We start from the raw sequence: 26,692 nt of genomic DNA, 5'->3' as shown, positions 1-26,692 counted from the left end.
TATCAATAGTATTTCATATACAACCTTAAGCTAAATCTAAATTATCTTTTAGACTTTTACATTTGACCAAGGGCAATGTAACAGCCTATGTGAAAAAAGTACATGGGGAAAAAAATCACGAATTCTAGTTAGCCATTACCAAATAATTTATAGTGAAACAACCCATACAACCGAGAGGCAAATTCAAAACACAAAGTGCCCCCAAAAAATCCAGTTTAAAAAGGGATAAAAGGCTGTATTCACGACCAAGACTCGGCGTGCCAACTGGGGGGGGGGGGGGGGGGGGGTACAGTCCGACAGAAGGGGGCAGGAGCTGGGGGCGGACCGGGCGCCTGAGCTGGTACATGCTCACAAGACACCGTCCTCCAGCCCAGCAGCCACGGCACGGCTGCGAGGTCCAGGAGTGAATCGGAACACGGTTCGAGCAGTTAGGTTAGCCTTGTTTTCAACAGATCTTCGCCCCGCAAACCAAACATATTGATTTCGGCGAACAATGCGGTAAGTGAAGCGCGTTTTGTTCTGCCTCGCTTTGTAGCGATGGACGGCGTATAACACTAGCTTATTCTCTACGCAGTAAATGCTGTTTTATATTTAAACCTTAGCTAGCAAAAAAACCATATTACTAAGGTCGTTAATTATGTTTGGTAACGCAGTCTGCTACAGTCGACATGTCTTGTTTTCCCCCGTGTGAGGTGTTTATTTTTCATAAACCTGTGTAAACACCGGTGTCTAAACCAGCGGCTTAGACCAGCGGATCCTGCTGGGCTTTTTGGTCGTCAGCCGACTAGCTAACCTAGATAGGTTTAATAGTTGGCTGTCGAGCAAGATATTTTTTGTCAGATATTTAAGAATTTTGACCATATATATATATATATATATATATATATTAGTTCAGTTTACGTTGGCCTCAGTATCTTCGCGTAATATTGAGGGGAAAGTGCTGGAAATGTCAAGGATGTGGACAGTTAACCGTTAGCTAGCTAGCCGGCTAACCTCGCGAGCTGCCTCTGTGACGTCACCGTTAACGGATTTTAACTCCTGAGGAGACCCTGCTTGGTTATTTAATATTACAGCTTATTAACGTATAACGTATAAATATATACAGATATACACTTATAATTTCACAGTTGTTCGCAATTCTGATTAATAATACACGTTTGTACGTTCAGGTTCGAGCGCTTGTGAAACATGGCTAGCTAGCAAACGCGGCTAGGACTTCATTCGGCCGTCGACGGCTTTATCGTCGCGGTGGGAAATCTTTAAAATTACGACTCCTAATAAACGTTTTTGGTCCGTGTGTGTGTTGTGAGGACCAAGAGGAGTGGTTGGAGTGCGTTATCAGACTCCGGCACGAATGCGGTTTTAACAAAGCAGATAATATCCCGTGTTTCTCCTCCTCTCCCCCCCCCTTTTTTTAGCAGCGGAACTACTGAAGAACGGAGGAGCGCGAACATCAACAGTGTCCACCGTGTCTGCTCGACCACCTCCAGATAGCCCGCTAGACTGACATGAAGACCCGGGTGGAATAGCGGTCACTCTCGGGGGGGGGGTTTCGCCACAGAAAGCCGGTGAAAATGAAAGGAGTAAACGGATACGTTTTAATTTACGTGGCGTCTTTGGTGAGCCTCGGCACCGCAGGGGCCTTGAACCTTTCCGTGGCGGAGAGCGGCAGCACCGGGGGAGGGAGCGGGGCACACGCAGACACGGTGCCCGGGGTGGTGACCGCAGCACGACACATTATAGCCCGAGAGGGCAACTGCGCTTTAATCGACTGCAACGTCACCGGCGACCCCTTTCCTAATGTTCAGTGGTATAACTCACATGGGCACCTTTTAGACACCAACAGAAGTGGTAAGTCGAGTTGGCGTTTTAACTTTTTTATTCTTCTGAATATGAAAATGAGACCTGCAGAACAAAACCAGCATTTGCACAAAAAGCTGGCTATCAATTCTGCATAAAAAAGGAACTATCTGACAATTTCAGTAACAAAACAGAACCCGAGAGTCACATGCATAGTCTCCAGGGTTAAATAACCTTACTGATTTGCTCTAAGAATAAGACAAAGCTTGCCGTCTTTGATGGTCTAATGCCAACCCTCAAAACTATTCAGTCCACAGGTGGAATGTAAATACGTTTGTGTGTGATTCATGGCCAGCATGCTCTTACTTGTTGCAAAGTAGAGCTTTTTAGAAAGAACTTGCCCCCAAAGGCAATTCCTTTACATCAAAGCTCCAATTGTGGTTTGATCAAAGAAGCTCTGAGCTGTTCAAAATAGTTATTTGTCACAGTATTTGGGTGATGTGTGCAAGTTTTTAACACTTTGTGGATGACTTTTTTTCCCCAATTGTCTGGACAACTGAATGGTAGTTTTCCAGTTTTCCAACCTTCATCCACAACCAGTCTGAACTTGCTTTATTGACATTGTCAAGAAGTGCGTGCACATGAATTAGCCTCACAACTTCATGGCAGCTCCCTTTGTGTCACTAAACCAGACTTCTAGTTCAGAGAAACAGAAGTCTAACTCAGACTTGTTTACATATCAAACCTTGGTGTGTGTGTGTGTGTGTACATATACATGCCTGAGTTTGGTAACACATTCATCCACTCATTGTTATGCACGAGGAGTTCTCAGTAGTGTACTTTTTGCTCGGTAGTGTAGCTTGTTGGTGTATGTACTCAGCAGGCATGCTCAAAAATGACTAACTGTTGAGTTTTACAATGCAGCACTTGTATTGGGTGCTTTGGTCTTTGCTCCTCTGAAAGAGTCGACTGTTTCAGCACTTCAGGCTTTTCAGCCATGCACAGGCCGAGCTTAAACGTGCTGGTGTTCAGCAGGAGTTGGTAATGCACTAATGAATTGACATTCGCTCAGGCTTTCGCTTACAGGTCAGGCTGAATGGACTCAGGCTGCTGCCAGTAAGTAATACAATGCAGTGGCTGTCCAGCACTATGAGGGGAATGAGTTATGGATTCATGGAAACCTCTAAACAAGCAATAACTACTAAGCTTAAGCTCTGCTTTAGAAAGACTACTAATTTTGGATAAAGGATAACCATGTTGATCTCACAAAGGTTATTGGCAAAAAGGATACCAAAGTATTGGAGCACTGTTTCCCCTCTTTGAAATACAACTGATCATAAATATTGATAAAGGTATTTTTTATTGAGCTTCTGATTTTTAATATGCTCTAAACATTGTTCTCTTGTGCTTCCACAGATGGAAAATGGTGGACTCTGGATAATGGAGTTCTCAATGTCACTAGTATCACTTTCGCTGACCGTGGCAAATATACCTGTGTGGCATCCAATATTCATGGCACAGCTAACTGCACAGTGACGCTCCGTGTGGTCTTTACAAATGGTGACATGGGCGTCTACTACATGGTTGTTTGTTTAGTGACTTTCACGATCATCATGATATTGAATGTAACTCGTCTTTGTATGATGAGCAGCCATCTCAAAAAGACGGAGAAGGCCATTAATGAGTTTTTCCGCACTGAAGGTGCGGAGAAGCTCCAGAAGGCCTTTGAGATCGCGAAGCGCATTCCCATTATCACATCTGCTAAAACGCTCGAGTTGGCCAAGGTCACACAGTTCAAGACCATGGAGTTTGCACGTTACATCGAGGAACTGGCCCGTAGCATTCCCCTACCTCCGCTCATTATGAACTGCCGTACTTTCATGGAGGAGATCCTTGAAGTCGTGGGAGTTGAGGAGATGAGGCACACCTTCGTCCGGCAGGCACCCGAAGGTCATGACGGTGGTTGTGGCAGTGGGGGAGCTGCAGGAGGGGTGGCCGTGGGCGCTGGCAACGTCTTCACCATTCTGCGAGAACGGGAAAGAGAGCGGAGCGGGTCGCCCGCTACGGATTCGGATGATGCGTCGTTGCAAGACCAGCCCCAACAGATTGCTATTCAGGTTTCCATTCACCCGCCACTGGCTGAAGCAGCCTGCAGCTTGGAGGCTCCGCCCCTTACTGAAATGCCCTCCTCTCCTCCTCCGCTGGCTCAGCTGCCCCTTGAAGCAGAATCGGAAGACCAGGAGCAGGCGGGAGAGACGGGCGGAGCAACGTTACTAACAAGCCAAGTTATCTATGAAAGCCATGTGTAATATCCTTTAAAACGGGATGATTATCTTCCTATGCATTTGCAAATAAAAAGGTCAAGACATTGTTTTTTTTTCTTTGTTTTTGAATGAAAATCACTCACTGTTAATTATCTATTCACTATTAGTTCTTTTGAGAAAACACTGAGGACCTTATTTCATTCTCCCCTCACGACAAATCATGTTGAATGTATTTTGTGAGAAATGTTCAGCCTAGTACATCAACCACCTCAATCAAGCACTGATTTTGTATTTATTAAACTAACCAAAACTAGGGCTGTTGATGGCTTTGGACTCAGACCCTCCAATGAATAAAGGCTACCAGGTGCTAGGATTGCTGATGGATATGGGTTTAAAATCATCTCTTCATAGAGTCTTTAACATGTATGTAGATATGTTCTACTGAAGGAAGGTTTAACTCTGGGGTTTATGAGGTATGAAAATCAAAAGTTCATTTGTCATTGAACATTATTGTGTGTGTAAGACCGGCTTATTGACCTTCTGTCTTAGGATATTTGCCCTCTTTAAATGCATGTTGCATGTTGCTGATTTCTGAAGACTTGGAAGAGTTGTTTTTCAATCTTATCAATTGTAACAAGTTTGACAAAGTTCAGTGGAATATTTTCCAGACTTCAGTTTGAAAGAACTGAAGTCCTTAATTAAATGTCCACTAGAGTCCTCACTATAATGTAATGAGTCATTATTAGTGCTTTTGCTTTGAGTCCTATTGTTAGTGTTGTGTTTTCATTTCAAACGTGCAAATAGTTTACTGCAAGTTTTTCCTTTAAGCCTATTTTCCCCACATTTACAGTTGCAAAACGATGTCAATTTAGATTATTTGATTTAATCTGTGTCTATTTTTAAAAAGTGGAAGATGAGGAAGAAAGAAAACTTCCTAAATTGGTTGAAAACATGTTTTGCGTTCTGCAGCCTTAAATCATTACAGGTGTTTCCCTTTGGCCAGAGCGCCCCAGCCCTTCCCTTCCTGAAACACAACTCCAGCTTCGTGGATGTGAGGAGAATGATGATGAGCTGTGTTCTTGAAGGCTTTGTTGTTTTCGGGGCAGGTGTTCTGGACTTCTCCTTTGTTTTGTAGTGAAATAAAGTACCTCTCTGCTGTGTAACCTGATTTTAAAGAGTCTTGATTATTTCTGAAATGGCCTTGCATGGTGAAGGTTCAATCGTGTTTTCTTTAGAAGTAATACGTCATGACTCACTGAACAAAGGACTTTGACTTTTAGCACAGTTGCAGATATCAACTTTTCTGCTGTTTTAATGTGTTCATTAACATTCGAATCACATTCTTTTCTAGGTCTAATTATACCAACAAATGCACAAGCAGACTTCTCTTCTTAAAACCCTTTGTTTACAGTGAATATGTTTATCATTTATGGTGACTGAGGTCTGGGTTAAAGTTTGTCACATGCATTTGTAGCAGGTACACTGAAAGAAATTGAGAAACTGGACTTACCAGAATAAGCACAAACTATGGGGCAGGGTTGTGGTGGTAGGGAACAAGAACATACACGAACGCATCGAAATGTCCCATGTGCTGGGTCTGAAGGGTGAGAACATGGGTTCTGAGGGCTTGGGTGAAAGAACAGCCTCATTTATAGTTGTGGTTGTGGAGTTGCAGCCAACAGGTAGTTGCGGGAGTGTGTGGGGTGCTCTGAGCTCCGTCCTGCTCTAGTCCTGCAGGCTGAGCCGTGCTGACCTGACCGTTTGTTCGTCAGCCCGTGATACTCTTGCCCGTCTGCGGTACTGCAGATCTCATAACGTGTGGAGATGTTTCCAGTGAGGATGCTCTTTCTGGTGGGTAGCTGAGGAGATGTGGAACTTACTCAGCTGTCGATCGTTGAGATCAGCTGAGATGTGAAGACGCCATGCTGAGATCTTGGATAACACTTGGTCTCCACCAACTCCTTTAACTTGTGAGTGCATGTGCAGGCCACGCATCACCTCCAAACGCACACTCTTAAAAACGCTACTTGAAATTATTGCAACATTTTTAAAAAATGCTGCTGTATTTGCAAATGCAGCAAACACTTCCTGTACGTGTGACTTTGGCTGTAACTGAAATTAGGCACTACCCACGTATCTACAATGTCGGTACAGACTCGACAGGCATCACGTGCGCATTTAACATTTACACAGTGCAGCAGAAAACACAGCAGCCAGGACACAAAAACCATAATGACTTGTGGTTGTACAACGCTTGAAATCATTATGAGAAACCACAGAAGCCAACTGCTTCAGCAGGCCGACACTAATAAGTCAATGAACTCCACTGAGAAAGAGAGAGGTGGGACTCTTGAAAGTCCATTTCCATGGTACTGGACTAGTGGGGTCAAAGGTTCGTTATCAGGTTAGACTGAACTCTGTATTGCTGAGAATACTGGAAGGTTCCAAGCCTAATGAAACATTCACATTTTCAACCAGTGCTGGAAGAGGCATTAGACAACACATTCTCACACAAGGGAACTGCTCAGCCAGAAGATTTTCACTCTGTGCACAGAAAGCAGCACTAAATTAAGCATGGGAACTATAAGAACTTTACCTGTTCAAATCGTCCTTACTAATGGCAATAAACTAAATGCTCATTTCAGAAGCCCTCTCTTCTGAGAGAACAGTCAGTGTGGGAAGTGAAGGGGTGTTTCCATCGTGAACACTGGTGACTGGCCCTTAGCGTGCAGAATCCCACCTCCGCTGGTTACCTAGCAACAGACAGCTGAATCCATGGAACAGGAAAAACTTCTTTGCACCTTTTTCTGGTCATGGCAGCTGTTTCTGCTCCCACAAACCTGAAACCCAGCAACCTGCAACATGGAGACACAGTGTGGCTGAACAGATGGAGGTAAAACCACTCAGGTAAGCAGAGCTAGACTGTGGTGTGTTTAAAGGACAAATGGGAGCTTCAGTTATTAAAAGCACATATAGGCATGTGCAGCTGGTGTGAAGTGTGTTGAACGTTTGCTCTTGGGTATCGGCACCTGAAAAAAAAATCATATATTTTTGACCTTGACGAAAAACCCCAAAACTTAACAAATATTCTATTGTAGTTGTGTAGTCTACTTGTGGTTTATGTGAAGTTATCACTGCAGATTTTAAGCAGTCATTACAATTCTAAAGTTTATACTGTATAGGAAAACATTTAATTACGGTATTGTGTAAAACTTAGTGTAGTTACAGAAAAATTCTCTAGTTTGAATTTCATGTTAGCCATCATGCAGCCCAGTTGTGTAATCCATCAGACATTCTTAAATGCTGGAGCAGTCCTTAGACCAGGAGGTCCCTTACCTCTTCACAGGTAGACAGGTCTCCAGTTGCCAGGGTTTTCTTCAATGCTGAATTGTTAAAGACTGCTTCCGATGTTGGCCAAGCCTGTTCTGTGAGGTGGTGGAGTATGACTGGGTGTAAGGGGGCAGTGTTAGGTAGGCAGCCAAGGGTCCACAGATTAAAATATTCCCAGTAGGCGTCCAGTAGACCCTTGAACACTCCATGTGCATCACACCTCCGTTCATCAAGATCACGGAGGGGTGTAAACCCTGTGCTCCAATGTGGCAACAGGGCTCATGTCCTGTAACTTGTTTACCCTACAGAGAGACCATACAGCTGTACCATGTGGGTATATGTCATCCAAGCACATATTGTATATATTTAAGTCTGGTGCCCCACTGGTAAGACGGTGGGCTCCTTGCTATTCACATGCCCAGAAGAATATGGAACTGGGGTGTGAAAGACATATGGTACCACAAACAAACACACATGCATGTAATGACATCCAAGTTATTTTACGGTTTTTACCACATCCTGAATTGGCGATACTCTTTTGAAGTGGCGATGGTATCGGAGGTCCTGTAGCCCTACCAAGACGTCTCCATGACAAGTGACCTTTTGTAAAGTCAACATAAGCACACCTCAGTGCTCTTAAATTTTCACAAAGAATATGCCATAAACGTAATTTTAAACAATTTAATTTTACATATTTGTTTCAAATGTACAGTCAAACAATCATATGTAGTAAATTTACATTAATGTACAAGTCTAGCACTATAAATAAAAACTGGAGGAACATATTGAAGACAAAACCTTTTTTTGTTGTTGTTCACTTATTGACAAACACCAAATGCAAATGAGATGTGAGGCTCCTCCCACCTCCTTTCTAAGCCTTACTTGGCTAAGGCTCTAGTGAAGGTCATTACAGAAACAAGGCAAGTAGACACAGGGAACCGCACTGGTCCGTTTTAGACGAGGCAACATTTTTTTTTTCTGGGAAACAGGTGCTTCCAAAATGGTAAATGAGTGTATAAAACTGGAGAACAAAACAGGAAACAGCAGCAATGCAGGACACACGCCCGATCGCACGATCGCTTCCGTCCACACGCTTCCTGGTTCTCCCCCCACACCGGGACCGTTTTCACGTTGCTGTCAGTGGGGGGTTGTGAGTGTGTGGCTGCGTTTAAGCTGTGCCACACACAGCGTGTGTGTGGGCCTTCAACGGCCACGAGGAGCCGCCCTGCCACAGGTCCACTGCCGGCCAACCTTCTCACCTCTGCTGACCTACTTGAGCCAATGAGCAAATTCAGGCGGTGGGAGAAAACGTGAAAAGAACGTCACACACATCTGCTTCTAAAGTCCAACGTATCCACGTATTACTTTACTTGATGTTATTTTGCCAAACAATCTTTTGAGTGAAAATTAGCATCTCTTTTGGATGCAAATAAGCTTAAAATAATAATTAAAAAAAAAAGTCTCATCACTACCTTCTCAGTACCCCTCAAATCCTCACACGTTTGCCATTGGAGACGGTTGTAATGAAATGACATATTTGAGGGCTGTTTTAGCTTTCAAAAACATTTTATGATTCGAGATCTACCACGAGAGGATTCAGTTCAACGCACAGGACGATTTTACTGGCCGCAAAAACGATTAGAGGAAGCGTGCGCAAGACATCCAAAGAGTGCAGCAAGATAGATACGTCTGTTCGTTATCAACCGCAAAGGTCCTACGTGTATGACCAAAGACACGATGATGCTCTAGACATTAAAGCGCAAGAACGCGACCATCTCGTGTGAGGAAGGCCCTCCACGTTCCACAGCCCTTACCAAACCATGCTGGAGTCTCTGATCACATGACCAAACGACCTCTGGCAGAGCATGCTGGGTGATGGCTCCTGTATGACACTGGAAATGATTTATGAAGAGCACACATCGACCGTTACATAGTAGGACCTTCAAAACAAATGCAGTGTTAGTCATATTTTCTTCTAAAACGCAAGGACTTGGTGAATTACATGATCAATACATCTCAAAAAGGTAGTAGCAATAATACTAGCTTGAAAAGAAAAGTTAGGAAGTTTTTTTTTCTCTATTTCCAGTAACAAAAAGTAAGTAAGGAAATCCACACTGAACCGTGGTGTGGACGCAGAAGCCAGGACACAGCGAGCCTGACCCTGCCCCGCAGTCCAAGAGTGGAGAGGGTTCAGAAAACAGCCAAGCAAAGGGAAGAGGTCCAGGATGGGCGGCACCTCACTGGGCAGCACTGATCTCTCCTGTACATTTGATCATCTCACAATATTAAATACTTGATGATAGGTCATTTCTCATCGTACTCATTCACACAAATCACTGCCGGTCAGGCTCATACACACACACACACACACACACACACACACACACACACACACACACACACACACACACACACACACACGCACACGCACACGCACACACTTTCTTGCACTCTCCCCGTCTCACACAGGTTTCTGGTAAACAATGGTTGTAGAGTTCAGTGGCAGAATAGCAGGGGTCACAGCAGTAGGTAACTCGGGGTCAGTGAAGGTCCCTCCTCGCGATGGAGCGGATCATCTTGACCTTTCACCTCCAGTAGCGTGCCCTCTTGGGCAGGAAGGCCATTGGCTCAGACCAGGTGGGACTTGCCGAAGGTGTTTGGAGGCCATTAGTGTGGCCGGCATAGGCACATGCCTTCGTTAGCATTAGCATGTTAGCATGTGGAGGTCTGTAAAACAGGGGGCAGGCAGGGCTGGAGCTCTGCCCGATCCCCGAGCTCCTTCCTGCAGCCAAGCTCCTCCAGGGAAGTCCCTTCCCTTACAGGAGGCCTGTCCAGAGAGCCAGAGATTTCCACCAGGCTGCCACTGGCCACTCGAACGCCATGGCCTGGGGAGGGGAGGGACACAACAAGGGCCAGATGGTCAGTGGGACGTGTGGTCCAGCAAGCGCACCTCCTCTTCACTCTCCTCCTCTTCCTCACATCCATTCAGGGAGGGCACTAGTTGAACATTATTGACGCGGGGTCTTGGTTTGCCATCTGGGCCATATGACGAAGGATGTCTTTTTTTGTGATGATACCAAGGAGACGCCTGTGGAGAGAGAAGGAGGAGATGAGAGGCTCGGTCAGCTGTTCCTGACCCGCTGCGGCAGCTACGGGGGACGAGGGGGGGGGGGTGTCTTTATGTTGGCAGAGAAGTCAAATTAAACAAGACTAGTACTGTGGTACAGCTTTACTCTGCAGTGCAGACATGTTCAGTTTCTCCTCATTCTGCTGCCTCACGTGAGGAACAGGTAATATACTGCCAACAAAAGACACCAGCATCCACTTATGTGGACGTACAGAGAGGGAGAGAGAGAGAGAGAGGGAGGCAGAGAGGGGTAGACTGTGACAGGGACATGAAAGAGTGCCGATCAGAGACCTGCAGCACCTAGACGGCTAGTGAGGACAGAACAGAACATGAGGAGAACACACACACACACACACACACACACACACACACACACACACACACACGCCCAACTAACTGCTGACTCGTATGGCGCGCGCACACACACACACACACACACGCACACGCACACACGCCCAACTAACTGCTGACTCGTATGATTCTCAGCCTAAAAAACTTGTGCACACACACACACACACACACACCCCCACACACACACCCCCCCCCCCCCCCCCCCCCCCCCCAATGCCAGGCCTCGCCCGGAGCAAAACTCAAAAGCACATGTAAAGCTTCACGTTTGGCGTGATTTGCGAGGGAGCGCACCACGGCAGCGTGGATTGGGCGTGTTCGGTTGACGCCGGCCAAACGAAGCCTCGCGGGTCGGAGGCCTCACTAGTGCCAAAACGGGCATGAAAGCACATGTGCTGTTGAATGTCACTGCGAATACGGGTCCACGCTCGTCCGTGTGGAAGTGTAACGGGGAACAGTGTGCAGCCAAGCACTGTGAGAGGCAGAACCGTTTCTGACACCGAATCGTCTGAATCCAAAAAGCCTCCTGGTTCGGACAGATAGGGCCACGTTTACTGAAGCAAGCTGCGCCTGTCAATACACGGCAGACGTGTCAAAACTGTGGACCAATCACTGGCTCCGTGGGTCTGGCAGACGGACCTGTATATGCTACATGAGCGAACAGCTTCAGCAAACCTGGCCCTCAGTGCACGAGTGTGTGAGCAGCTAACGACTGGCACAGTAGCCAATAGACAAAGTAGCTGATTCTCTTCCAGTGTGAAAACTCGTGCGACAGTTTGGAAAGCAGACAGGAAATGAGAGGCAGCTCTGCACGACGGGGGACAGCGTGTGAGGAGGGATCAGTAGACACAGAGCAGGAGGCATGAAACACTCGTGAAACGCTCGTGAAACGTGGCACAATCGGAACGTACAGACAGGAGGCACTTCAGGGAGGAGGAGGGACGGGGGGGAGGAGTTTCACTACCATTAACTCTTCCTACACAGCAAATCACCAATGACAATCACACAGCCCTTAATATGGCAGCTACTGTGTGGGGTCTAACAAGGTAAAGAAAGAATCGGACAGGTAAAAGTAAACGGGTTAAAAAGGAGGCTGAGCTACACACAGCTGTTACCCGCCAATCTTTTAGGAGGCGGAGCTAGGACTGTGGTCGGAGGTCATCGATCTGTTGCCAACTGGACGCAGACCCCTGCCCTAACCCCTCCAGGAGTAATTTAGAAACAAAACCAAAAACAAGACAACAAATTTAGAAGGTTAAAGTGCAAAGGTCACAGAGAGGGCAGACCTGCAGCAGAATCCTGGGCTCTCATTGGCTGTTGTGTTCATGTTTTACACTGAAGGGCTTATCAGATCTGAGATTAGATACAACCAAATACCAAATACTCTAAAAGTATGCTTGATAGGTAAAGTGAACTTAATTATTTGATGGTTCCACAACATTTAACGCAAACTATCAAAATGTTTCTATGGGACACTGAACTGACACACGAGTGATATGAAGGTTTGCCACATCGATGTCAGCAGCAGGAGAGGGATACTTCCTGGGAACCGCCCACAAGCTTTTGCCTTTTTGGTTATTTTCACTCAAGTTTCATGCGTCCCTCCTAAGAGGCGGGGCCTAAAACGTAAAGTGGGCGTGGTATGGGTGGGGCTAATCACCAGGGGCTCCGTGTGCTGCTTGAGCTCCTCCAGATGCTCTAAAATATTCTTCTTAGTGATGATGCCCAATACAATCCTGCAACACACACCGTGGTGACCGTCACTAAGCAACACACACCGAAAAAGGAAGAAAAAGAAAAAAAAAAGACAAAAACCCACTCGCACAAACTCAAAAAACACCAGAACCAACAGAAATAAACAGCACAACATAGCAAATAATCTCCATACATAGCAAAATAACCACAACTCAAAATAGTAGATAAATTAATGTAACAGCTAAAATGAATAAAAATGTCACTCTGTTACTTTAATTCTCCATTACTTTAATGTGACTTAAAATATATTTCTGAATGGAAAATTAAAGTCATGCCTAATGAGGTATTATGCTAAATAAAATGCTCTTCTGTATAATAACAGGCTGAATATTTTCAACAAGTGGCAAACTGATCTGACGTTTGAAAATTAGCTTTAGCTTTCCCCAGAGCTTCTTTGATCTGCAGTACCAAAACTGCACACAGGGTGGTGCTGTAAGACGCAGGGCCCCACTGGAGTGAGGAAAGGCAGTGGAACGCTGCCAGACTTGTGCTGGCACAAGTAGCGTCACTGTGAGCAGAAGCCCTCCAGCTCTCAGCAGTGCTCACGTCTCTCCTTCAGAGGACACCAGCATGCTAGCAATGACTCTTAAAACCTTCTGAACAAGGCAGTCATATCAGATTCTGAAAGAGGCAGTCACATCACTGAATGACATGAGAAAGCTTTGCAGAAACCTTATCAGTGACTCTGTGGTGTGTGTGTGTGTGTGTATGTGTACAGACTGTACAGCAGCAGTGAAAACCAAGTTGTGACTAGGTCTAGTTTTGACACCCAATATAGTGGTAAACCCGTCAGCAGATACATGATGTACGCACGTGTGTGTGTGTGTGTGTGTGTGTGTGTGTGTGTGTGTGTGTGTTGATGGGTTACATGTGTGTTAGTAGCTATGAAAAGGGGAAGTGCACAGCCTACGTCTCTCTTTCTAAAAGGAGTCTTTAACAAATGAACCCAAACTAGTTTCACACACACACACACACACACACACGCACGCACGCTGCCTGAGCGCCAGAGTGTAGTCCAGTCTGGACAGGCCTGCAAACACCTGTGAACAAACCCACTCTCAACACACCCTCTCTCTCGTATACCAGGTCTCATACTCCTGAAATATTATGAGAAAAGATATTAAAACATTATATTCCCCCCCAGAAAAGGGCACTTTAATTTACAAACCAAACCGGAAGACCTGTTTGCTTTGTTCCCTCTCACTGTGCCAGACCCGGGGGCCTCGGCCCTTTAAAGGGCCCCGTGTTGACCCACCCGGGCCCCAGGTCTTATCGCCCCCTCCCCCGCGGTGACTGACCCGTTGTGGGTGACCAGGCACTGGCGCAGGCCCAGTTTGCGGAAGATGTCCACCACGATCTCCATGGGCGTGTGGTCGGTGACGGTGAAGGGACTCATGTCCAGGATGCTGCGTAGTTTGAGGGGGCGTGGGCTGTCGGCGGGCAGCGTGGGCGCGTGTTGGGTGAAGTAAACGCGGGACGCCAGCACGATGCCCTCCTGCTTCCGCCGCGCGTTCTCTGGAGGACGGTGAGAAGACGGTGAGAAGAAGGGCTCGTCAGTCACGGCACCGAGCTCAGATCTCTGGTCTGAGTCCGCGGTGTGTAGTGACACAGGACTGCTTACTTCACACGCTAAAACATGCTCAATATAAACTACGTTACATTACTTCAGTGTTAATGGACTATGAATCTTAAGAGGTCCATACATCATTTAAACTAATTCATTAATAATGTGGTTGTAATATTCAGGACATGCAGACATATTGTAATTACATTACAAAAGCTGTAATGCTGCAGTTGTAACCTTTCTGGTTACAGCCAGCAGAGGGCGACATTTGTTCAAAGATCTTGGACATTTTTGTAGAAACCTTCACTCATCTTAAAATGCCCCTGTGCTCATGCGTCTTACCTATATGGTGATATCGGTGTGTGTCTCGTGATGGCTGATGGTCTCTGTTTGTCTCACCTATAGTGATGGTGATGTCTGTGTTTGTCTCACCTATAGTGATGGTGATGTCTGTGTTTGTCTCACCTATAGTGATGGTGATGTCTCTGTTTGTCTCACCTATAGTGATGGTGATGTCTCTGTTTGTCTCACCTATAGTGATGGTGATGTCTCTGTCTCACCTATAGTGATGGTGATGTCTCTGTCTCACCTATAGTGATGGTGATGTCTCTGTCTCACCTATAGTGATGGTGATGTCTCTGTTTGTCTCACCTATAGTGATGGTGATGTCTCCGTTTGTCTCACCTATAGTGATGGTGATGTCTCTGTTTGTCTCACCTATAGTGATGGTGATGTCTCTGTCTCACCTATAGTGATGGTGATGTCTCTGTCTCACCTATAGTGATGGTGATGTCTCTGTCTCACCTATAGTGATGGTGATCTCTGGGATGTCTCTGTTTGTCTCACCTATAGTGATGGTGATGCTTCTGTTTGTCTCACCTATAGTGATGGTGATCTCTGGGAGTGTCTCACCTATAGTGATGGTGATCTCTGGGAGTGTCTCACCTATAGTGATGGTGATCTCTGGGAGTGTCTCACCTATAGTGATGGTGATCTCTGGGAGTGTCTCACCTATGGCGATGGTGATGTCTCTGTTTGTCTCACCTATGGCGATGGTGAGGTCTCTGTTTGTCTCACCTATAGTGATGGTGATGTCTCTGTTTGTCTCACCTATAGTGATGGTGATCTCTGGGAGTGTCTCACCTATAGTGTGATGGTGATCTCTGGGAGTGTCTCACCTATAGTGATGGTGATCTCTGGGAGTGTCTCACCTATAGTGATGGTGATCTCTGGGAGTGTCTCACCTATAGTGATGGTGATCTCTGGGAGTGTCTCACCTATGGCGATGGTGATGTCTCTGTTTGTCTCACCTATGGCGATGGTGAGGTCTCTGTTTGTCTCACCTATAGTGATGGTGATGTCTCTGTTTGTCTCACCTATAGTGATGGTGATCTCTGGGAGTGTCTCACCTATAGTGTGATGGTGATCTCTGGGAGTGTCTCACCTATAGTGATGGTGATCTCTGGGAGTGTCTCACCTATAGTGATGGTGATCTCTGGGAGTGTCTCACCTATAGTGATGGTGATCTCTGGGAGTGTCTCACCTATGGCGATGGTGATGTCTCTGCGCAGGGCGAATCCCACCAGTCTCTGGGACTCCTTGGAGACGATGACGGGGAAGCCGTTGTAGCTGGTCTGGCTGATGACGGCCTGCAGCTCGGCCAGCGTGAGGTCGTCCTGCGTGAGCACGGCCAGGGGCGGGTCGCTCCGTCGTGGACGCATCACCTCGCGGGCCAGCGTCACGTGTGTGAACTCCTCCTTGGCGTCCAGGAAGGGGTATCCGTTGAGGCGGATGTGCGCCTCATAGATGCCCTCCCGCCCAAACGCATCGCCCACCCACTTGCTGGTCATCACCGCCGCCATGAGGGGCACGATGTACTCCAGACCGCCGGTCAGCTCGAACACGATGACCACCAGAGACACGGTCATGCGAGTGACGCCACCTGAGAGGCAGGACGGGTCGTTTAGAGGGACAGCACACACAGACAGACACACACACAGACACAAAGATTCACACACACACACACACACACACACACACACACAGACACAAAGATTCACACACAAAGATTCACACACAAAGATTCACACACAAAGATTCACACACAAAGATTCACACACACACACACACAAATTCACACACACACACACACACACAGATTCACACACACACACACACAGACACAAAGATTCACACACAGACACACACACACAAAGATTCACACACAGACACACACACACAAAGATTCACACACAGACACACACACACAAAGATTCACACACACACACACACACACACACACACACACACACACACACACACACAAAGATTCACACACAAAGATTCACACACACAGACACAAAGATTCACACACAAAGATTCACACACAAAGATACACACACAAAGATACACACACAAAGATACACACACACACACACACACAGACTCACCCAGGCAGGCTGCAGCACCCACCATGGCGTAGAGCCCCGGGGTGATGCAGTCGGCGCCCACCTCACACCACTCCTTAAACAGGAACCAGTCGTGGTGGTAGTAGGCCAGCTGCTCCACGGCGATGCCCACAATACGGCCCGCGATGGCGCCGATCGCCATGCTGGGGATGAACAGGCCCGACGGAACCTGCCACGCACAGGGACAACCAGCTCAAGAGGCGCGGCCAATCAGAGACGGGGAGAGGCGGCGCCGCGGCCAATCGGAGGCGGGGAGAGGGCCGGGGCCGCACCCACCTTCAAGCCGAAGGTGAAGATGGTCATGATGATCTTGAAGACCAGCGCCAGGCTGAGCTGCCACATGGCGGAGTAGACCCCGGGCGTGGCGGCGTCCGAGCCCGACGGGTACGCCTGGCTGCCGTTCATCTGGCTGCGGTACTGGCACAGCTGCGATGACTCCAGCGGCCCGCAGTCTGTGAACAGCTCCTTGATCAGCTCGCTGGTGTTCTGGCGCGTGTACGGGTTCGGGAACGCCACCAGGGCCGTGATGGCCGCCACAGTGATCACCTCCAGCACCGGGTATTTACCTGAGGGACCAGAGGGACGCAATGAGCAGAACCGTTCCTTTGGACTGAGGGCAACGCCCACACTCTACCCTCCTGCCCCTCCTACCCTCACCAAGGCCCCTCCCACCTTCCTGTCCCTCCCATACTCACCGAAGCCCCTCCCATACTCACCGAAGCACCACCCAGCCTCACCGAAGCCCCTCCCACCATCCTGTCCCTCTCACCCTCATCGAAGCACCACCCACCCTCACCGAAGCCCCTCCCACCCTCACCGAAGCCCCTCCCACTCACCGAAGCGCGTGGACTTGCGTCTGCGGCACCAGGCGATGTTGGCCCGGATGAAGAACGCCCCCCACAGCCCTCCGAACACGCCCAGCAGGATGAAGGGCACCAGCTCGAACAGGTACCACGGCGTGTGGTACTCCACGTAGAACAGCACCAGCCGGCTGTTCCCAAACGGGTTGATGGAGCGCAGGACAAACGCGGCCACCAGGGCGGCGAAGAAGGACCGCCACAGCGTCTTGAGCGGGAAGTAATAACTCACCTGAGAGAGGGAGGGAGAGAGAGAGAGAGAGGGGGGGGGAGAGAGAGAGAGAGAGAGAGAGAGAGAGAGAGAGGGGGGGGGGGGGGGGGGACGTTGTTCGTGAGGCGCTCATGTGTGATTAATGCCCACGTCCCCCAGCAGAGGGCAGACTTACCTCCTCCAGGCTGAACAAAACACCTCCTATAGGAGCGCCGAACGCCACAGACACACCTGCAGCTGACGCTGCAGACAGCACCTGCACACACACACACACACACACACACACACACACACACACACACGGTTTTCCCTCATCCGCTGCATTTCATCCAAGTTTTATTAAAAGTCAAGGGCCGCCACCCCTTCCGGAGTCATGGCGACCAGGGCGTGGTCAGAGAGCAGGCCACACCTCTCTCTTCTTGGCCTCGTTCTTGCTGTACTTGGGGAACAGGTAGGAGAAGATGTTTCCACAGCAGCAGGCCACGTGTACCAGCGGGCCCTCCTTGCCCAAGCTCAGACCCGAGGCCACGGCCAGCACCAGAGTGATGGTCTTGATGACCAGCGTCCACTTGCCCAGGTAGCCACGGATGATGAACCCGCTCAGGATGGTCTTGATCTGAGGAGAGAGAGGAGGTTGCTAAATTCCTAGGGGAGAAACTGAATTTTGTGGTTTGAGGTCCTGCTTGTCGTAGGGGCGGGGCCTACCTCAGGGATGCCAGAGCCGCAGGCGTACGGGGCGAACACTTTGACCAGGGACACGGCCAGGAAGGCGAACGCCAAAGCCCAGTAGGTGTACATGAAGTAGTTCATGATGTAGGAGCCAGGACCCTGCGGAGGACCGTCAAGAAATCACGCATACGTAGAAGGTACAAAACGCCTCCCACAGCCCCGCCTCCCAAACTAGCAACAAACACATCAACACTAGCCACTGAACTTAACACGCTAAACAGTTTTACTTCATTCAGCCTTTAAAACAAACGGGGAAGAAAGCAACATTAATCTACAATGTCACCCACCAGCAGTGACTAATGTTCACATTTGAAGGACAATGTACATTATTATTAGTTTCAGCTACTTAAACTGGAGTATCATCTAGCCAGCATGCTCCAGCATGTAACGTGATGTTGGGTCGTCTAGACAGTTACTAATCTGAAAACGGCCTATTCAAATCACCCTTATCCGTAATCTACCTATGACTGAATATGAATATAATCTGAATAGAACAGTCCTTTCAGATGACGATCATCTGTCTGTAAGGACTGTTCTACATGAGCCTCGGAGTTTATTCTCATCTGAAGGAAAACAGGAGTGTTGAGAAACTTCCAGGACATCTGACTATGTCTAATTTCACATCCATTATTCAGGACTAGGAGGTTGGGATCACAGAACGCATGGAGTGACTCAGCAAGAATTTAAACATGACAAGGCAACACCACAATATGAAGATTTTGTTGCATTCTTTTATAACAACATCTCTAAGATGGATCTACCCACCTCCACCCCCTCCTCACACCCCCCCCGCCCCTCACCTCAGCCTGGCCCAGGATTAGCTCCGCCCCCCACTTCCACACCCCCCCCCCTCACCTCAGCCTGGCCGAGGATTAGCTCCGCCCCCCACTTCCACACACCCCCCCCCCCCCCTCACCTCAGCCTGGCCCAGGATTAGCTCCGCCCACGACTTCCACTGCGGACACTTGTCCCGCTCTGAGAAGGTGGTCTCGTTAGAACCCCAGCAGCACTGCTCGTGGTTGAACCACATGGCACTCAGGCACACGCCCTCCTTCAGGTCATTCATCCAATCAGCAGCGATGTCTATCACACCCGCCAACGCACCTGAAGAAAGAGCAGGGAGACAGCGCGATAGAGACAGGGAGGGGTGGAGACAGGGAGGGGTGGAGACAGGGAGGGGTGGAGACAGGGAGGGGTGGAGACAGGGAGGGGTGGAGACAGGGAGGGGTGGAGACAGGGAGGGGTGGAGACAGGGAGGGGTGGAGACAGGGAGGGGTGGAGACAGGGAGGGGTGGAGACAGGGAGGGATAGAGACAGGGAGAAGGAAACTACATGAGAAATGCAGACATATCCAGCCAACCACAAATCAAAAGGTAGCCAGTGGTCTCCCTAATGCTCACAGCAGAGACTACGGAGCAAAGGAGACGGATATGAGAACAGGAAGAGCAGGAGCAAAGGATTCTGGGTATTAGCCTGAAGGGGTCACACGGTGTATGAATCCAGAATCTATAACGCAACCGAGTTTACTTCAAGAGGAGTGTGAAAAACAGATCTGTACCCAATCCCTCAGAGACAGCTGTGTGTGTGTGTGTGTGTGTGTGTGTGTGTGTGTGTGTGTAGCACAGTAAAGAGAGGAGAGAGGGAAGTGTGTGTTTCCTATAGGTTCTGTTAGTACTGCTGTTCATATCCAGGATCAGCGGTGTGGGGGCTGCTAGCGTCTCTGGTGCCACACAGTCAGTCAGACTCCTCACAGCACCAACGCTCTCCACACGCAAAACAACTCACACTTTCAACATCCATCAAAACGTCAGCTACAGTGTGACTGAGGTGCCTGAAGGGACCTGCTCAATTCAACACATTCTTGCTTTTAATATGAAAAATTAACCTCTGATCATCTGATGCTCGGTATTTAAAACCCACAGAGGTGCATTTTACAATGCAGTAGCAATGCAGTCAAACAAGACGCAAGAGGATTTTAAAGAAACCAGTCAGGTGTGTACGTTGGGGGGGGCAGACGGATGGAGGGGTGTGATCCGGGTGTGGCACGAATCAGTGTGGGGATGAGAGTTACAGGTGGCGTGTGTGTGTGTGTGTGTGTGTGTGTGTGTAGAGGGTGCTGATGTGTTTGCCCACGTCACCGTTTCCAACACAGTGTGCATGCTCTGTGTGTGTTACCTGAAGCCAGCCCTGTTAACGTCACCACCAGCCATCCAGACCAGGCGTCATACAGGCTCTTGGTGAACTCCCATGCAGACTCCTTCTTCTTACTGTTGATCTGCATGTATACACACACACACACACACACACACACTTATTTCACAGAAATACCTAAATGAATCTCTCTACAATATTTAAGTGTGTGACTGTGAGCGCCCCTGAACCACCACTCATCCTGTTCCTGGGCACCCTTACCCGCCACGATTAGCCGAACCAGGGGTTCCAGGGTCGGGTTTGAGGTGAACAGGGGCAGATGTCCAGGAGGAGATTACATGAACCTATCAGCCAGGCCCCACTGGAAGCTACCAGGAACCCAAGGACCATTAAGACCCGGGAGTAGACAGGTCCCTGTTTCACACTGCTAGACTTTCTAAACATGGACTCAACTCAGAACATCCTTCCAACAGAATCTAAATCTCAGTAGAGTCATGACTGAAGAAAAAAGTCTTCAAGGTCTCTAAAAACACATTTGTACCTTTATGGTTGTCACAGTCTTCTAACAAAGCCATTGTGCCACGGACAATAGAGCAGCCAGTCCCACCTTTATATACCTTTGTGAATGTGTGCTACTACCAACCCACAGCCAGGTACAGTTTCATTTCAAGTAGTGATCAATAAACCGAATGCTGTAAATGGTTAACTGGAGCAAAAAAATCTTTTACAACCAATCAGATTCCACCCTGCTCTAACATGTAGCAATCCCACAATGCACTGCAAAGTACAGCAGAGTCAGAAATCTCTACTGCTACGTTTCCTTTCAACCAGGATGTCCCTGTGTGGGGTGGGGTTCATTTCACAGAACTAAACCACTCTGCCCAGTTAGCTGAAATGATTTTTAATGAGTTTAATGATTATGGTGATTGTGATTTTTGGCTACATGTTGTGAGACGAATTTCTCATGTGTGCACTGGGCGCAGTGTGGCTGAAGGATGGGGGTCCAGTACTGGGGGGTGGAGGTCCAGTACTGGGGGGTGGGGGTCCAGTACTGGGGGGTGGGGGTCCAGTACTGGGGGGTGGAGCAGTGTGCTGGTACCTTGCGGTGACGCTCGCGGTCCTTACACTTCTCCCTGACCCAGTCGATGGTGTGGAAGTCATCGTAGGTGCCCACGCCCGGAATGGGTTCCTCCAACAGGTCCAGCAGGTGGGTGGAGCTACTCACCCCTCCGGCTCCGCCTCCACCATTGGACATGGCGTAGTTAGAGCCTGCGGAGAGAGAGAGAGAGAGAGAGAGAGAGAGAGAGGGAGAGAGAGGGAGACGGTTAATGAAGTAAGAGAGCAGAAAACCGACTTAAAGGAAAGGGTTTGTATGAGGACACCGTGAAGATAAAGACCCTAGTAAGAGGGACATGGCGCACACATCATCATAACGGAGAAGAATGTGTGTAGTCCACAGTAAACCCGTATTACCAGAATCACACAACACAAACAACCTCCTTTCCTTTAGTAAGAGTTAACCAACCATCTACACAGTTCCACGCCCACCTCCCCCGTCTGGTAAGGTTAAAGGTCAGATGGGGCAGCTGAGAAAGCGAAGAGTCCAACAGGGCCAGGGAGGCTCACTGCTGCCTGATCAATCCCAAGAGCCAAGATGGAGTCCTGTACCGTGTAGCTGCATTTATCCCCTGATCTTCACTACAGAGAGTCCAGAAACTGGGGATGAACCCACTCCACACCCATGTCTGCTATATAGAACTCTAGCTTTACTCTGGTGAGGAGGTTCTGAGCAGCTCCATATTTATGTAAGAGGATTGGTTTACTGTGCTGTGCTTAGGCACATGATTTCACAGGAGCACGTGAAAGAAGAAATCAAGCACACATGAACGAACGAACACACACACACACACACACACACACACACACACACACACACACACAAAAGGGTATTAATGCTAAAAGCACATAACACTAACAGAACAAGGTAGGCAAGAGAGCCATCAGGTGTTTAACAGAGAGCGTGAAAACCTTGTTTATATACATTAGTTATAAATGAGCAGAGCGCAGCAGCCAGAGGTCCATGTTAGAAGATCATTGGCCATTTCCAGCAGTGCAGTGATCAGACCAGAGAAAGGAGAGAGGAAACGAAACAGGAGGCCACGTGAGAGCCCGGGTGTCACAACACAGGCCTGTGTGTGTGTGTGTGTGTGTGTGTGTGTGCGTGCGTGCGTGTGCGTGCGTGCGTGTGTGTGTGTGTGCGTGCCCACACACCCAAGCAGGCCCGAAACACATACCCACATATGTGCGTGCCCACACACCTGAGCAGGCCCAAGGACTAAACTGAACATCGCATCACTGATTATGCAACTAACACAGCGGCCGTTTGATTGGGTAAAAAGCTCACTGGTATGTTCACAAGTCCATTTGCATATGCAAACAAATATGCAAAGCAGCACTGGCGGATTCCTCCCCGGCCCGGTCCGTTCTGACTGGATGAAAGCGGATCGGTAATGGCTGCTGAGATCGCATGTTCCACACATTTCAGCAGATAGTAGAACTCGCCAGTCAGGTGACTAAACGGGCCACACCCACACAACCAGCACCACAGCGGAGGTTATGCACAGCGTACAAACAGTCTGCGCCTTGCGTCAGCTTTCTCCGCCCAAAGCTCTCACCACGTAAGCAAATCAAGGGTTTCCCTCCCGTCTCCGTACTCATGACGGGCCAACGGCGGCAGACTCTGCGTGTGCCGTGCCAAGAAATCATAAGTAGTGCGTTAGAGCGTTTGAGGAGAAGGAGAACACACCCGAGAACGTCCTGCAACGCTGAGATCTTTCTGCTACCAGGGCCCTTCTCCCGCTTCCATAAACGCACGAGTGATATTTACCCAGGTAAAGTACCCAGGATTTGCTGAACCACATACTGTGTACTGTACCCCCCCCATCTGAAACACACCGTGCTCCTCTCCGCCTGCCAGAGCTGCTGGTAAAGGAGAAGCCTTCACTACTCACTACTGGCCGTCACGCACACGAAGGTCTGTGAGAGTGGGAGCAGGCGGTGAAAGTAACAACATGGCTTCACGTCTGCGTGAGCCGTTAGCCGAGCGCATCAGACGTCGGGTACTGGAGAGAACCCAACGAGTCCCGCATTGCCCAAAGCAGCACGTCCTCTGGGGGCTGCCAGAGGGGTGGGTGGGGGTTTGAGATACACAGATGGATAAAAAGGTGGATGTTCTCCTAGCTGGTGCAGCAGGTGGAGGCCATGGGTGTGTTCCAAGTGCTTTGTTGTTTTGTTTCTTTGTTGGTCTCGTTCTCTGTTGCACAAATTAATTAAATATACAAGAGAGAAATTGCTCAACATACCGCACCTCACCCCGTGCGCCCTGGTATCCAGCTACATTAACCCAACCTCACATCTTACGCACCGCACCGCTGTACGGGAGACGCAGGAAAAGACGGCAAGGTAGACACGCGTTTATTAACGCCGATCTTCGTGCTGAACCCTCCCAATCTCCACTCTTTTAGCATCATGATGGATGACCTGCACCATCTCATCAGAACCAGCAAAAACTCCTTCCTGCTTTGAGTTTCACGTAAACCTGGGCCGCCCGATCAAACTCCTCACAGGGCAGTAGCTACACCCACCTGGTGTCCAACTCCATCACGCTCGCCACAATAATGGAGCCCACTGTCTAAAAATATGACCAGCTACCACCCGACATCCTGCACAAGCAGTACCATCACTCCCATAGGCAAAAAGCTCTGTGCCGACAGAATGAATTCAGGCCAGACCCAACACATGTGAAGACCTTCACCAGAACGGAACTGGCACACTCGAAAGGCGTTGACCGTTCTGCGGCTGGACCCCCACCAGTTTGTGTATGAAACCAACAGGCCAGCATGGCTCTGTACCACCTTGACCTGTGTTTCATCTATCTAGTTACCCCAACAACTTCACCTCAGAGGAACCCCCCAAAGGAATTTGGCAGACGATACAAGAGGCATCCTTCAGGATAGCAATGACTCTTCACACGCACAAGAGGTTGACAGGCGTACATTTTTGTGCAGTAACAATAATCTTGTGATAATTTTCACTGTCTTGAGGGAGTTTCTGGTGGACGTCTGAAGGAGGCCGTCTCCTCACAGCACCCATAACTGCTCTGTAGAAAACACACAATCATTCAAGTTCCTACGTGTCATCATGTGTAAGAACCCGAGCTGAGAGTCAAATGTAGCTTCCGTCACAAAGAAGGCACAGCAGATTTAATAGCAGCTGTGGAAGTACAATCTACCATAGTAGCTGCACTGTCGTTTCACAAGCATCATTAAATCTGTTCTCGGCGCATCCATCATTGACTGTCCAGACTCCAGAGGGCGCTCAATGCTCCAGATTCCACAGGGCAATCCAGGCCACAGCAGGCCACCTGTCTTCCCTCCATCTGTCCCCCATCCAGGCAGGGACACGGCTGAGGGGAGCCTACAGGGACCATGAACGTTTTGATGCCAGCTCTGAATTCTTTTGTCCGTCTCATCTTTGGTAAAAAAAGTTGTGCTATACAGCATCTGACCTGGACCTATAGTGCGGCTTGGACCCTCTTTAAATTAATTACTTTAGATGAAATTGAAACCCTTGACTAACACTGTGTTCAGCTCTGACTGAGGAAGAGGAAGCATCGTACGGCCAGGTGAGAAGCATCAGGGGCTCAATACCTCCAGGACCAGGACTCTTCTCATGTCAGGAAAGGGGCAGAGTATGGCAGAGTATATCCCCTCACACCAGGACACTACCATCTAGCAGGTACTGCAGAATACCTGGACCAAAACATCCAGACACAGGAAGTGTTTTTCCACTAGCCATTATGCTAATGAAAACGCAGTGCAGTCATGTGGCCTGAATGTCACCAACACCACGTAATCTGAACAATGCAGGATTAACCCGGATTACATTTTGACACTTTGTGCAATAGACTAGCTCAATATTTCTGGACTTGAAGACCTGTAGTCTTGTCAGCACCTTAAGTCACAACCGCCTGGTCCAGTTGCTCCCACATATTCCTGGTGTATTCACTAGGTCAATAAAACTGATCGAGACAGAGAAACATGGGTAGACTGTTTAAGGAACCAACCCTCCTGATACTCCTCCAGTATCGCAGTGGAAAAAGGGAAGCTCACCAGTCACAAACCACTAACCCGACACCCACTAATCAAACAGGAAACATTCCAGAGAGTAACCGAAAACAGCTTACTAACTACGCGGCCCATCCCGACACCATTAGGACTTGGTCTTTCGTCCTCCGTATTGTTCTGAAACGGTCCGAGTTCTGGGAATCGGACTGGAGACGTGACCTTCCTTCAGCACGTGGGAGACGTGACGGGCCGATGGGCAGTTCCGCCACCTCCTTACGGCCAGTAACGTGAAGCCTAGAGTGCATTTTATGCACGTGTGTGTGTGTGTGTATATATATATAATGCATCTCTGATACAACAGGACATTTTGAAATCATGGTTTCTCTGTCACTACACAGGTATTTACATATCTGCGTTTATTCCACCTACAGCAGTTTGGGCCCGCCCACTTACACTGCAGTTCTCTGGCACATTTTAGCACCGAGAACTTCGTGAATAATGCACAACACAGGGCAGCCAATCACAACAAATCTCACTTATCACATCTTCCTATGGGTTCAGTCACGGCCTGTGGTAAAAGAGAGGCCGGAAAATGTTTTATGACTTGTAAGAGGCCTCGAAGAAAAATATATGGTTAAAGGGTAATATATGGTTAAAGGGTAATATATGGGTCCTTTAAGGCCAGGCAATACTGCAGGACACATGGCCGACAACATACATGGTAGCTGGACCTCATTTTGGCCTCAGCAAGGGAACTGAGACTGGGCTAAACAACGGGGGCTGACACCGGCCTGCCATGACTGGGATCTCGGCCCCGACCTGCCATTCATCAACATCACCAGAGACCGGTCATAATCAGAGTGCAGGCAACACATGGACATGCGATGTAGAAGACCGTGTGTCATCATCAGAGCCAATTCCACACCAAGGTTTCTGCTCCCTTTCCTGCTGCTTTAGGGCAC

At 48.5% G+C, this 26,692-nt stretch overlaps 2 protein-coding genes across 9 annotated transcripts in view; one reads left to right on the top strand and one right to left on the bottom strand.

Annotated features, from left to right (window-relative positions):
- The first annotated feature begins 297 nt into the window (after positions 1-297).
- mfap3l (microfibril associated protein 3 like) lies at positions 298-5,232 on the top strand. Of its 3 annotated transcripts, XM_076972027.1 has the most exons (4): positions 1,012-1,082; positions 1,170-1,248; positions 1,422-1,851; positions 3,217-5,232. In XM_076972027.1, exons 3-4 carry the CDS (start codon positions 1,575-1,577, stop codon positions 4,107-4,109), a joined length of 1,170 nt encoding a protein of 389 aa, XP_076828142.1. In that variant the 5' UTR covers positions 1,012-1,082; positions 1,170-1,248; positions 1,422-1,574; the 3' UTR covers positions 4,110-5,232. The 3 variants fall into 3 exon arrangements, with proteins under 3 accessions (XP_076828140.1, XP_076828141.1, XP_076828142.1); XM_076972025.1 differs by lacking the exons at positions 1,012-1,082; positions 1,170-1,248 and adding an exon at positions 298-498; XM_076972026.1 differs by lacking the exons at positions 1,012-1,082; positions 1,170-1,248 and adding an exon at positions 298-498 and having other exon boundaries at positions 1,419-1,851.
- Positions 5,233-8,061: 2,829 nt separating this feature from the next.
- The window catches only part of clcn3 (chloride channel 3), a 28,174-nt gene continuing 9,543 nt past the window's right edge, over positions 8,062-26,692 (bottom strand). For 3 of the 6 annotated variants that reach the window (XM_076972017.1, XM_076972021.1, XM_076972018.1), the window contains 13 exons: positions 21,704-21,873; positions 20,629-20,728; positions 19,370-19,557; positions 18,430-18,552; positions 18,134-18,340; positions 17,900-17,980; positions 17,493-17,745; positions 16,933-17,222; positions 16,639-16,825; positions 15,732-16,130; positions 13,923-14,139; positions 12,530-12,605; positions 8,062-10,482 (listed from right to left, as the gene is read on the bottom strand). In XM_076972017.1, coding sequence (XP_076828132.1) covers positions 10,315-10,482; positions 12,530-12,605; positions 13,923-14,139; positions 15,732-16,130; positions 16,639-16,825; positions 16,933-17,222; positions 17,493-17,745; positions 17,900-17,980; positions 18,134-18,340; positions 18,430-18,552; positions 19,370-19,557; positions 20,629-20,728; positions 21,704-21,873 — 2,459 coding nt within the window. In that variant the 3' untranslated portion in view covers positions 8,062-10,314. Of the gene's footprint in view, positions 10,483-11,079; positions 12,065-12,529; positions 12,606-13,922; positions 14,140-15,731; positions 16,131-16,638; positions 16,826-16,932; positions 17,223-17,492; positions 17,746-17,899; positions 17,981-18,133; positions 18,341-18,429; positions 18,553-19,369; positions 19,558-20,628; positions 20,729-21,703; positions 21,874-26,692 lie in introns of those variants that run through there. The other 3 variants (XM_076972020.1, XM_076972022.1, XM_076972019.1) reach the window with 2 other exon arrangements.

This window comes from Brachyhypopomus gauderio, chromosome 14 (genome assembly GCF_052324685.1).
Source record: "Brachyhypopomus gauderio isolate BG-103 chromosome 14, BGAUD_0.2, whole genome shotgun sequence".
Taxonomy (NCBI): Eukaryota; Metazoa; Chordata; class Actinopteri; order Gymnotiformes; family Hypopomidae; genus Brachyhypopomus; species Brachyhypopomus gauderio.
Note: the sequence above shows the minus strand (reverse complement) of the source record. Positions and strands in the feature narration are given on the sequence as shown.

Coding starts and splice junctions, on each gene's coding strand:
- mfap3l (XM_076972025.1), top strand. CDS start 1,575: ATGAAAGGAGTAAACGGATACGTTTTAATTTACGTGGCGTCTTTGGTG. Junction 1,852..3,216: donor TTTAGACACCAACAGAAGTG/GTAAGTCGAGTT, acceptor GTGCTTCCACAG/ATGGAAAATGGTGGACTCTG.